The sequence below is a fragment of the Delphinus delphis genome, chromosome 11 (genome assembly GCF_949987515.2).
Source record: "Delphinus delphis chromosome 11, mDelDel1.2, whole genome shotgun sequence".
In the NCBI taxonomy this organism is placed as follows: Eukaryota; Metazoa; Chordata; class Mammalia; order Artiodactyla; family Delphinidae; genus Delphinus; species Delphinus delphis.
In genome coordinates, this window is record NC_082693.1 from 15661846 (window position 1) to 15675379 (window position 13534).

Below are 13534 nucleotides of genomic sequence, written 5' to 3' on the forward strand. Positions count from 1 at the left end.
GTCTCGCACCAGCAACTATTTATGTAGCATTTACATTCTATTAAGTATTATAACTAATCTAGAGATGATTTAAAGTATACGGGCTAGGTTATATGCACATACTGCACCATTTTATATAAGGCGCTTGAGCCTCTGCAGATTTTAGTGTCCTTGGGGGGATCCTGGAACCAGTCCCCCGTGGATCCTGAGGGAATATGGTACATTCTTTGTTTATCGAGTTTCTTCCCCAAGGGAAAGTAAGCTCCGTGAGAGCACAGACCTGTTTGCTGCTCTCTCCCTAGTATGTAGAACCGTGTCTGGCACAGAGTTGATGCTCAGTCACTATTGGTGAGTGTAATGAATATAGACAATAATATTGCACTATAATGATGTAATGTGATAAATGTTGCTTCAGTGGCAATCATAGTACAATATATAAATGTATCAAGTAACATGTACACCTTAAATTTACAAAATGTTACATGTCACATTTATCAAATAAAAAATTTAAGTAAAAATAAATATTTGTGGGGACTTCCCTGGCAGTCCAGAGGGTAAGACTCTTGTGTTTCCACTGTAGGGGGTGCGGGCTCGATCCCTGGCTGGGGAACTAAAATCCCATATGCAGCACGGCCAATAAGTAAATAAATAAATATTTGTAGAATGAATGAATGAACAAAGGGAACAAATTGCTTTTTTTAGGTTATAAATTTCTGTGATACTTATAATATTTTAACCAATTGACTAAGAATCCTTAGAATGGAAAGAAATTGACTATTCTGGTTTTGGGGAAGAGACACTAAGAAATACGTTCTGTAAAAAAAAATAAAAAAAATAAAAATAAAAAAAAAAAAAAAAAGAAATACGTTCTGTCTCTCAGTAGAAAGCAGAAAATAGTTCTGCCCCACCCTCATTTTTTCTTTTCACTTACACAATACAATATTTTAAAAAATATTTTTCTCTTATGTCTTTATTTGGAAGCAAAATTTTGCATTTGCTTTTGTTTTTCTCATAAAGCGCGAGAGATTTTCTTATAGCCTTAAGCATTGTCTATAGCAAGAGACAGCTTGAATTCCAAAATAATGTATAATTACATCTATTCATTATCTTGCCACACGCTAAGTAGATGCTAAGGGTTTGTCACTGCAATAAAAGTCATTGGGATATTTAGGTTTACTTTATGAAAATATGTTTTAAAATTTACAATTCTCCTTTTGTCAGACAGTAACAAATTATTGTGCAGAAGGTATTCCTTTACCAAAGACTTTTGCAAATATATGCCCTGGATTTTGCAGAGACTCTTCCTGTTATTTATTTATATATATTTTTAATTGTACATTGCCTGGGCTCACTTTATTGCTATATATTTGGAAAAAAATTCCAGTTGTATTAGTTATTAAGATTGCATATTTTAAAAAGTCACAGGGCTTCTACTTTTTTTTCTCGTTGATACGCTCTGAAGATCTTTGAATTGGAAAGCAGTAAAATCTGAATAGGACTCTTTTACCAACAAGATGTATAGCGTGAGTACTAATGACTGATTGTTACTGTGTTGTGCTGAGGAATGTCATCCGTTTGTCCCAAAGAAGGAAGTGGTGACAGTGGTGGCTGTGGCTGCTTCTAACTTGTGGCTTATTTCTCCTCTTCAAGAGCCTGTTGCTTGGGGCTGGGAGTGGAAGTGGAGATTGACTGCAAACGGGGCATAAGGGAACTTCTAGAGGTGATGGAAATGTTCTTGAAGCGGATGCGGTAATGGTTGCACGACCTATACATTTACTAAAAGTCACTGAATCGTGCACTTACCAGGTATGAGTTTCATGAATGTAAATTTAACTTCAATAAAACTAAATAGAAACCGGTTTAGTCCTCCTTGCCTCATGTTCATTACTTCTCCCTTAACTATCAGTTCTTCTCTTCACAGTTACTCTCGTCTCTTACCCCGCCTCTTTTCCACATTGTCTCAGCTATTGAAAATCCTTTTTTTTTTTTTTTTTGATAATTCTGCCTCCTTCGTAAGCTTACTGCCCTTTAGATCTCATTCAGACCATGGGTTTTGGGGTCCAAAATTTTGGATCCACATTCCTGTACTGATTATCAGTGACACTGGGTAAGCCTCTTGAGCCTCAGTCTCCAGATCTGTAAAATAGGTAGAATAATAATCAGATCTATTGCATAGGGATGTTGCTAATATTAAATGAACCCATATGTTTTTAACATTCTGTAAGTGTTATTTATTGCTTTTTTTTTTTTTTTTTTTTTTAAAGCATCCTAACAGTTGAGTTAGTGTAGCAAGTTCCTGGTGAACACACCAACTAGGGAATCATAGCATAGCTGTACCACTTGCCAGCTGCGTGAACTTGGGAAAGACAGTTAAAAAGCTCTTTGCCTTCATCTTCTCACCTCTATTTGAGATTTTAAATAAAGTTATCACGTAACGTTGTTGCAGGGGCAAATGATGCAACCCTTGTAAAGTTTGTAGCACAGTGTCTGACAAAAAGTAAGCCCTCAGTAAATATACTTGTTATTAAGTCTCTTGAGGACTCAGTCCCACCTGAGCCTTTCCTAAGCTGATTTTCGACCCCACAAGGCTATTAAAAAAGTGTTTCCGGGGTCTGTATTGGTGAGCCCCAGATGTATATTTCCTTCAGCCAATAGTAGATATCACCAGGGAGCTTTCAGGATGCTAAACTCCACCTGTTTCAAACTGAGCTAACTCTCCTTCCTGTCCGCTCTCCTTTTGCTGAATCACTCTCCCTGAGATGCAACCCTTACACCCGTCTTTTGCATCTGTCTTCTCTGGCTTAATTAGTCGCCTCACTGCACCCACTTGCCCCAACCAGAATCCTTATAGTTGTACTCTAGTTTTCCATCTGTTTGACCCCTCCATCCAGTCCAGCATCATATCCTATTGATTCTGTCCTTAAAGTCTGTCAAATTTATTATTTCCTCTCCAGTCTTCCTCTTACTGTACTACTTTTGACTCTCCCTCTAATTCTCATATCAACGATCAGTCCCCAGCCATTAATCTCCCTTCCCTCATCCATTTTCTGCGGACGAGTTGCCATCAACAGTATATTTAAAAACATAAATAGGACCATGTCAGTGCACTATTTAAAATTATTTCGTGGGAATTCCCTGGCAATCCAGTGGTTAGGACTCTGCACTTTCAGTGCCGAGGGCCCAGGTTCAATCCCTGGTTGGGGAAGTAAGGTCCTGGAGGCCGCATGGCGCAGCCTAAAAACAAAATTGTGTCTCTGAAGAGCTGGCAGTGATACATGTGTTCATTCACGTGTTTAGTGCGTTCTGGAATTACTTATAAAGTCTTTCATAAACTGTCCATGTGCCTTGCTGGCCTCTTTCTGCTTTGCTGCCCCCATACCATGCACACGCTTCCCGCCTTTCCCCACCCGTACGCATCTGCCCTGGCTTTCTGCCTTGCCCGTGTTGTTCCTTTGTTTGCTCTGAAAGGTCCTCTGAGGTATCCAGCTGCCTTTTTGTACCAGAACATCTTCATTCTTCCTGCCAGTCCTGCTCAAATTTAACTGATCTGTAAATCATGCAAAATTATTGTATCTTTAACATCCTCCCTTCCCTGTCTCTATCATTGTCTTTCAATTATTTATGTGTCCATCTCGCTCTGTAAACTGATGGGTACCTCAAACAGCGGCTCTTAATCAGAGGAACCTCAAAATCATGTACGGAGCTTCTTCGTAATGTCTGGCCCCCACAACGAGTGTGCAGACTGAAAGATTTCTGGACCCTGAACGCGTGTGCTTGAGTGTGTTTTTGCTACCCAAATGATTCTGCTGTGACCCTCTGGTAAAAAACAAAACAACAAATTGCAATATAAGGCTCGTATGTTCATTTCCATTCTCCCTTCTCCCCTCCGCTTCCTGTGGTGAGGAATGAATGCCAGGTATGTTTATTACACAGAGAGATCCACCCAACCTCGCATGTGTACATGCAGTGAAATGCACTAGAACTGTGTACGGTCTTCAGAGGTTGCTCACTCTTCATAGACATAGGTTATATCTTCTGTTGAATTTTTACAGATTCATCCACTCTTATCAGGGTAGCATTTGGGAAACTTTTTATCAGGTTTTGTGGGTAGAGAAAGCGTAAGCAAGTAAATTAAAGAATGAGTGATGAGAGAGAAAGATTTAAAAGAAGAGAAAAAAAAACAGGACCTCTAGGTAAAATCAAAGGATACATGTAATTACAAGATGACCTCAAATTTGAATCAGACAGCTGAGGTCAGATTTTTAGGAGAGAGGAAGTTCAGTTTGAAGAGCTGTTAAGTGATACGGAAGAATTCAAAAAAGTGCTTTGGACAAGGGCTTTACTATGCCATGTGCTGGAATAAATGCCTCTTTCCCCTGTTTTTGTATCTGCCTGTCTTTCCAAAGTTGACTCTTCCATTCTGCATTTTAACACATGACCCTAACTCTCCCATTATTCAGGGTATAAAATGCTACTGGCCAGCTGCTTCCAAGTACCATCCCAGAATAATGAGCTTCTTTGTCCTCTTTTCCCTCGTCCCAGTGTTGACACTTTCTGGTCCCCATACCAGTTCCCAGGTCCTCTGCTGTCCTCCCTCCCAGTCCCTGACCTGGCTGTTTCCTCTTCCTTCCCTCTCCTTTCTGGGCCAGATCCTCACTATTTGTCTAGGCATTTCAAAAAGTTCACCCCCTCGCAAAACCTTTTCTGAATTCCCCTCATAGCATGCTTTCTGTCTTCCCTCCAAACTCCAGAACACAGAGGAACCTCTCTTCTGCCGTGGTGATCTCACCTTAGTTATTTGTCCTCTTGCCTCATCGTCTGTAAGCTCTGCTGGAGACAGATGTCTTTCTCGTTTTTTACTTCCACTGCACCCGCATTGCCTTGTACCATGTGTCATATATAGATTTTTTTGTTTGTTTGCTAGTTTTCAGTGAAGAACTTTTCCTTTCTCATTCAGGAATCATAGAGCTTTCCTTGAGTACTTTAGGTAACTTACTCTTTCTACAGAATCCTCACCCTGACATGTACAGTACACAAAACTTACTAGACTTAACAGTACACGAGACATATGCATATTGACCGTTTTTGATAATTTGCTTTTATTCTGTGTTCCTTCACTTCCTGTGCTTTTTCGTTAAAGATAGAATGTTTATGTAGCACACAGCACCCACAGACCTTGTAGTTGAACTTATGAATTTTTCTTTGGTACATTTCTTTGGTACATGCTTTGGTAGAATGCTAAAGAAACTGGTGTGTTGGTACGTTTCTTTGAATGTAACACTTTTGTTTTCTAGAAGGGTATTGGAATTAGATGTGGTTCCATAAATGGTTCTCTGTGTTTGTTTGTTTTAAAACATTAACATTTTATTTTTTACAACCTCTCTGAACCTTTAAGGATCTTGTCCCACCATTTATGAGGGACCTTATCCCGGCTGCTACCATGGAGTTTGTCTATTTCCTATGCCTTCTTACTTTCCCAGGCCTTCTGTGTTAATTTGGGGGTTGGGGGAGGAGGGAGAGAGTTCACAAAATGAGACATCTGTAGCAGGGCGGGGTATACGTAGTTTACAATAGGGAAGTGGTAGAAGTAACCAAGGAGGATTGTGAAGAAAGGAAAATCGTAAATTAGCACATGGGCCCATTTAAAGGGCAGCCCCACTCTGTCAGTGGTTTGCTGTCCCAGGCTGGGTGTGTGTTGAGTGCATGGACACTTCCTAGTTTGCTTGTCTGCCCAAGGTGAAAATGGGAAGTGGACATTTGAGAATTGTCTGGTTGGTTTGGTGGGGCTGGCTGTATCTGCTGTGCTAGGTTTCTGTTTCTGGAAGACTGAACTGGTCATGGTGAGCAGAGGATAAGCTTCTTGACCGTATTTCCATCATATAAAACTGTATGGTCTTTGCAGCAAGTTACTCAACAAACCAGGCAAATTAGTTACTTGGTGACAGAAACATGCATACACAAACTATTTGGTTGATTTGTGTGTGTGTGGCATTTTGGTAAAATTGTTCTTGAAAATGCAAACAAAAAAAATTAAGTCCTATTTAAAGCTTTATCAACATTTGGGTGAGGTCTGTTTTATATAAGCATGTAATCTGCTATATAATGTATAATCTGTAGGTGAGAAAGATCCTATTTGCTATAGTTTGAAGAGAGCAGACATTTTTAATAAACACACTGAACATTCTAGTTTACTGATATTTACTAATATTTCCAAAGGAGAAATTAAAATACTACTAGATAGTTTGTAGATGGCTTTATTTAGTGAATAGGCAGGAGGACAGAAGAAGAGGTTAAAAAGTGAAATATGAAAGGCTTATAGTTTGCTTAATTTATCAGTGGTCAGATTTATTTTTGAGGATCACATCCTGGATATCTTGAAATTTCCAGTTTATTCCAGCATTTTGTTTGTTTTTGTTTTTTTGCGGTACGCCGGCCTCTCACTGTTGTGGCCTCTCCCGTTGCGGAGCACAGGCTCCGGACGCGCAGGCTCAGCGGCCATGGCTCACGGGCCCAGCTGCTCCGCGGCATGTGGGATCTTCCCGGACTGGGGCACGAACCCGTGTCCCCTGCATCGGCAGGCGGACTCTCAACCACTGCGCCACCAGGGAAGCCCCATTCCAGCATTTTGGATGCTTATGTGGACATAGTTAATGAAACCTAAGGACTTGTTTGAATAACGGTATAGGAATAATCATTTCCAGTCACATCACGTTAAATGAACCACAAAAATCATGAAGTTAAAAACAAATCAGTTATCATTGGGTGGTTCTGTTTAGTTTATTGCAGTAAATGATCTTCGACTGAATTTGCAGCTCTCGGAGTTTGGAAGTAGGCCATCACATGCTGACATGAAATACCAAGTCATTTAAATTAGATACCGAGCATGCTCATATGAAGTACTTATTCTTGGAGTCTGCAGTGTGGTTCAGTTTTCTTCTAGCGGAAATAGCAGAAAAGAGATCACGGTGCGCCCTTTTGTCATCATTCTGTCAGAGAGCATGTAATTTGTCTTTGGAAGCCAGAGGCCTGAGACAAAGAGAAGAATGCAGCTTTTAGCCAAAGGCTATTTGGTGAGTTAATTAGCTGTTTTATTCTATTCTGTAATTCCTAGCAAGGCTCTGTCTTTACTTATATCTGCTGCTTGTTTTGTACTAAGCTGAAGCTTTATGTAGCAAGTAACTTAGCTGAGACTGGGAGAAAATTGTTTCCGCTGTCCAAATCTCAATCTTTTGAAACACTTTCAGTATATTTCTCAGGTGACAAGTTTGTAAATTGCTATGATGATATTCCTCCGTATTCTCCACAAGTTTCATTTGCTCACTGGTGCTGAATAACGCTGGCAGAATTGTGTGCTGAGGGAGTTCAGGATTTGTCTATGTGAACAGTTTAACATTTTTGCTCTTGTATTTTAATTAAATTGTAATTTGTGCTTTCACACTTTTAAACTGTATCTAATAAAGTAGTGGCCTAAGAGCAAGAATTTAGCCTAAGAGCAAGAATTTTTAAACCGTATGTAATAAAGTAATAGCATAAGAGCAAGAACTCTTCAAAGAGAATGAGAGGCTCCGTTCTGATAATATGTCCATGTATGTTACATAGGTGGTTCAAAAATAAATTGGCTTTATAATATAATTGGTCATTTAAAATACTCTAAAATAAAATGAGATTGACAACACTTTGTGAAATATGTTACAGTTATTCAGGATTCATATTTGGAATTTGTTCTGTTGTTAGCTATTGAATTAGCTACAGAAGTGTTGGAAGTACAATAATAGTTTTGCCATTTGGGACTCTTCTCACTTCCCTTGAGCTCATATATGGTGATTGCTAGGCAGATAATCTTACTTAAATGTTTTGTGATTATTTTCTGTTATCCAACATGTTCATGTTTTACCATGAAGTTAAAGGGGGGAAATCTTTTTTTGCAATTTTTTGTCATGTTATCTTCTCATAACATCAAGCAACATTTAAAATCTGTAAATTATTATTTCATAATGAACATGATTTTTATTATATATTTATAATAGATAAACTTGGCAAGCAAATCTTCAGGGTATTCTCCTAGAAATTAAAATTGCATACTCTGCTCGAGATAAATCGTTGTATTTTTTGAAGATTGGAAGAAAAAGCATAAAATTACCATATTTATTTCCTTGGGGGAAAATCATGTCTGTGAGTAAACGGAAATGTCAGGTAGGGAATTTGAGGTATAGAAGGTGCATTAAATAGCTCTAGAAAAACGATGAGGGGGTGGGAGGAATAGGAAAAGAATACTAAAAGCCCGGTGCCTTCAAACGCCAGGCAATTATGTGATGCTTTCCTAAAATATCTTTATTTTGAGAGCTGCCCCCACTATGCCATTTTCCAGGATTGGCACATGTGAAGGAGGTGGGTGTATACTTAAGCTTGTATGTTCATGGAAAAGGGAGGATTAGCAGTTAGAGATGAGCACTGCATGACAATACTCAAAAACTCTATCCCCACTTCTAAATACTGACTCACTTGTATGCCCTTGGGTGGCAGCTACACCCTGTTTATTTACACTTATTTTTAATATAATATTTTACCATGGTAATAGGAGGTTCATTTAAGGTTTCTAAAGTAATAAGATGATTTCTTGGACTGTTGCAGAGATTCATGAGGGCTGTAAGTCATTCACAGATAGCTACTGTGGGGAAAGAAGCAAGTATTGCTTTTACAGAGTCCTATCAGCTGTTTTCTTTTTTAATCAAAAATATTTCAAATGTGTAAGTTCTCTGTGGTCTTCAGAAATACACATTCCATGTCTATTATATAAGTAGAAGATTACAGATTTTAACTTTTCCCCCCATATTTACTCACGAAATAATCATGAAATTTGCATGGCAAAATGATACTTTACACTGCTTTCTCTTATGTATTTAGTCCCATTTACCTTTAATCATAGATCTTCAGTAGAAGAGAAATGGATAATAAGCAGAAGATTTATTAAAGAAAAATATTAAGGAATACTGGGAAAATGAAAAGACGGGACTATGAAAAGAAAAATTACTGATGACAAGGATTTCTTTGCCAGGTTTCTAAAGATTAAGTGTATACCTGTATATTTTGTTCATTTCCAAATCATTAAGTTCAGGTACTCACTTATTAAACTTAGCATCTACCAATTAAGGGGCATTTATTTCCATAGCTTTTATGGAGTTCAGTAGTGCTTAGAGATCCTGAGTGGTGTTACTTGAAAATGGGGGCAGTGGTCAATTAAGTCTGGGTAATAATGGGCCGGGAGGCCTTGTTTATAGCACAACTTCTTGGCCTTTAACATCTTGTTCAGAACTTTTTCCTCTGGAATATGGTTTACTTTTGAAAAGAAAAACCAATACATGGTATTAAACATTTAGCAAACATTTTAGTAATTCTGAATATGTATTTCTTATGTTGAAATATATGGAAAAGTGAAGGAAGAATTATGGGTTTGCATATATCTTCCAGAAAATTACCTCAGTTCTTTTCTCATTTTGTATTTAGAAGAACCGTCTTAGAATTACAATGTAAATGGGATTTAGAGGGTATGATTAAATTTGGTGATAGAAATGGTGATATAAGCTAAAATTACATTCTTAAAAGCCCCAAATGCTAGAAGTGTAGGCAGTGAATACCCTGTGGAGGATTTGGGGCACAATATGACCAAGTAAAGAGTTTGATAATTCTCACAAGTTCTAATTCATACTCTTAAAGTTACGCCTAGATTAGTCCCATGGAGAAACAAATTAATTTTTAAAATATGATTTGTAATGGGAAATAACGTGTTTATAATCTGTTGGGCCTGGGTTCTAATCTAGCTTTTGCCACTTGTAACTGTAGGCAAGTATCTGCATTTCTCTATTTTCTGTGCTTTCAATAGTAAACAGAAATGTCAGTACTTTTCTTTTAGATTTATAGGAATTGAATTTTATAAAAATAACCCAAGGACGATGTTAGTCAAAAAGTAGGTGTTGAATAAATGTCTGTCTCCTTAATTTCCTTTCCAAACAATTATATATTTTCTGTATTAAAGTTTTTTCAAAATATTACCTATCAGCTGTCTGAAATATCAGATTCATAGAAGTATACTGATTTGTAAATAATACTGTACTTGGAATCTCTTTATAATAATATATTTTTAAAACCTGAATGCATACATGATAAAATGTTAAAAGGGTCTCAGTTGCTTAGCCAACTTCTATAAATAGAATAACTGCTGGATACCTGTTACGTTCCAGCTGTGTTTGACCTGGTAGACAAAGTGATAAATATTTTAGCTAAAAAGTACCTCAAATTTGTTTCTATTAGTATATAAACAATGTTAGATAAATAAAATCACACTTACTGAAGTGTGAACTCCTAACTTAGTGGAAACCCAACTGTACCTGGTACACAATTGGCACTTACTAAATGTTTATTGAATTAAAACATTTTCCATCTCATATTTTTCAATCCAGATCAATGAATAACCTATTTAAGAGCTTATATTTTCGGTTCTTTACTTTTGTGAAACTTGCTGTTTTTTAAAAAACAAAGACCTTTTCACACTACTATTGTTTAAGAAACACATTAAAATTATCAGACTCTGTTATGTAATCGCCCTATGAGCCAATAATAAGAATAGATAGGGCCTTTTTTTTTTTTTTTTTTGCGGTACGCGGGCCTCTCACTGTTGTGGCCTCTCCCGTTGCAGAGCACAGGCTCCGGACGCGCAGGCTCAGCGGCTATGGCTCACGGTCCCAGCCGCTCTGCGGCATGTGGGATCTTCCCGAACCGGGGCACGAACCCGTGTCCCCTGCATCAGCAGGTGGACTCTCAACCACTGCGCCACGAGGGAAGCCTGGGACTTTTTTTTTTAAACTGTAAACAATTCTTTGTTGACCTTGATAGAATTTTACCATTACTTGTAGCCAAGAAGCCTGGAACTCTGCGGCCCATCCATTGAAAATTTCGTTAAATCTGGCCCAACATAGTCCTTATAGAGAGCAAAGTTGTTCAGCTATCAGAGACTGAATGGGTGCGTGGGTTGGCACTGGAAGAATACCTCAAATGCTTTGTCTTTGGGGCCATAGCCATTGTACACTAGCTTCTCTCTAGTACGTTTCTTCTAACACTGGCTTTTTGGCTAATTCAAGGTCAGTTAACTAACTCGATATTAAACTTTTAATGAGAGCTCAGGGGCATGAATGATTTAAGATATGTGCGTCAAAATATACGTATATGTAATCCCCTTACTTAACCTAACGTGACATAACTCTATAAATAGGCTCTTAATAGATGCTCACTAAACCCTCAGCAAATTCATGTGAGTTCCCCCTCAGTCTGTTGTTTCCTCGATGTTGTGTTGATGGTGCCCAGATTACCTGCTCCAGTTCAGGTTGTCAGCCTCTCTTGGTTGCACTTCCTGACTTAGTGGCTTCCTGGTTCTTTTTTCTCATCTAGATCCTTCTTAGCAACCTTTTACCAAGTACTTGCTTGCATTTATAGCTCAGACATTTAGTCCAGGAATCACATTTCAGTATTTGTGTCTTAGGTTCGTTTTGCTCTTTCTCCCTGTTAATCTTGGATTCGCTCATGCATAAGCCTTTTTTTTTTGGCCATCATGCCGCTTGCGGGGATCGTAGTTCCCCGACCAGGGATCAAACCTAGGCCCCCTGCAGTGGAAGCGCAGAGTCCTAACCACTGGACCGCCAGCGAGTTCCCAGTATGCACTCATCCAGATCTTTGCTCGCACCTAGCACAGAAGAAAGGAACTTTCGGTTAGCCACATGCATGGGATCGGTCTTGCCTAACTTACTCTAAACATTTTCAGTTTTGTGTAACCTGTATTTCCGCAGGTGTCATCAGTTTGAGCAATAAAAAGTAAGAACTGCAAGTCAGAATAAACGTTAAAAATAATAACAGCAACAATAACAATAGCCTTACAGGAATTCCCTGGTGGTCCAGTGGTTGGGACTCCGTGCTCCCAATGCAGGGGGCATGGGTTGTATCCCTGGTGGGGGAACTAAGATCCCGCATGCTGCATGGCCCAGTGAAAAACAAAAACAAAAACAATAGCCTTACATCATTTCCAAAAAAAATATCTTCCTCCCACCCGTGTTAAGCTTAATGTTCGAATGCAAACAAACCGTCTCAGGCTCTACCGTTTCTAGAATGTCTTTGTTACGTTTGATTGACCAGCTATGGGCATGCTCTCCTAGCCAAATCTGCCACACAGATTTTCTTAGGGGTTTTAAGCCTTAAAACGGTTTGAACTACAATGTACTGTAATAACCTCAGAATGACTTCTCCTCAGCAGCTCTTTAGCCCACTGGCCCCGAACTGAATTTTAAACTTTTTCTCTTCCCTCATGACGAGGTGCTAGTTCTTCCCCATTATCCTGAATGCTGCCAGGGAAGTTACAGAATGGCCGTTAGTTTACTTGAGTCTCAAGCCTTCTGCCTCTTCAGTGAAACACATCAGACTCACGTGGAGGTGAAATACCTGTTGGCTGGTCCGCCGGCCCACCCACTCACTTGAGGGGCTCTTTGTTTTGATTTTGCTTTGAAAAATTGATAGTTTGGTTTGGTTAGCAGTTGAGGCTCTTATTCTGGCACCTCTGTTAAATTTGAAATTAATCCAAACTGTGTTTTTTCTTGCTTTAACCTAACAAGTGTACAAGTTCTCAAATACTATTGTATTCTGAGAAGGGCGGGTCCAAATGGTACCGGATCTGGGGGCAAGGACTCCTACCCTGAGCTACTTGGGAGCCTGAGATGGGCTTGGTTGCTTTACCCCAGGACTCTCTGCAGATTGAATTTCGGTCTTGGTTCGTTTCTGAGAGTGACCATAGACCAAGTTTCTTATTAAGCCTAGCATAGAATTGGTATTTTGGTGGTTTAGTAGCCATATTTACTCCACTGTAAAGGACTAGACATTGAATATGCAGTTTAGAGAACCTATAATGAAAAATACGTGTCTTACTAAAATCCTGCAAATATTCTGAGATTTTTATTTCTGACATTTTTCACGTATAAGTTTAAAATCTACTTCGTGAAGATAGAAAAATCACAAGTCGAGAACAGAGGATCTGTGACTTATTTAATGCAGATGGAATTTCCCCTGCCCAAAGCCATCATTTAGCATGGATGATTTCCAATGGAAGAGGTTCAGAATTAAGGATAGGGATCTTCTCCAGCCTTCTTCATGTCTGGTAGATAGCTTGTCTGCTGTCTAGCACACATCTCTGAGGTTTTTTTGAATGGTTCTGATGAACTATGTTAGAAATTTTTTTCCTGTCTGTCTGAAAGGAAAGTATGCTTTGGATATAAGAATAAATTTTTCTTGGAACTATACTTTTTCCTTGAGAATAAATCTCTGAAATTGCAGTTTAAGTCAATGAGAAAGTATGATTTTTCTCGACTAAAAACAACTTTTTAAGTGTTTCAGAAGCATATCTTTCCTTTGAGGCCAAGTTGCTTATGGCAAGAAAGGGAGAACTGTGGCAGTTAACGTCTAGCCAACAAAATCCATCTGGGAGATGGATAATTTAATCTTAGTAAATAGTGCAAAAATC

General features: G+C 38.7%; 1 protein-coding gene across 11 annotated transcripts in view; it reads left to right on the forward strand.

Moving 5' to 3' along the window:
* PLEKHA5 (pleckstrin homology domain containing A5) overlaps window positions 1–13534 on the forward strand; it is a 240960-nt gene that overhangs the window by 93131 nt on the left and 134295 nt on the right. The window contains exon 4 of one of the 11 annotated variants that reach the window (XR_009521159.1): window positions 1630–1785. The exons of 9 other annotated variants lie outside the window; for them this stretch is intronic. Coding sequence is in view for 1 of the 2 variants with exons in the window: in XM_060024375.1 (XP_059880358.1) it covers window positions 1630–1732 (103 nt within the window). In the remaining variant the exon portion in view is untranslated. Of the gene's footprint in view, window positions 1–1629; window positions 1953–13534 lie in introns of those variants that run through there. One more of the 11 variants, XM_060024375.1, reaches the window with a different exon arrangement.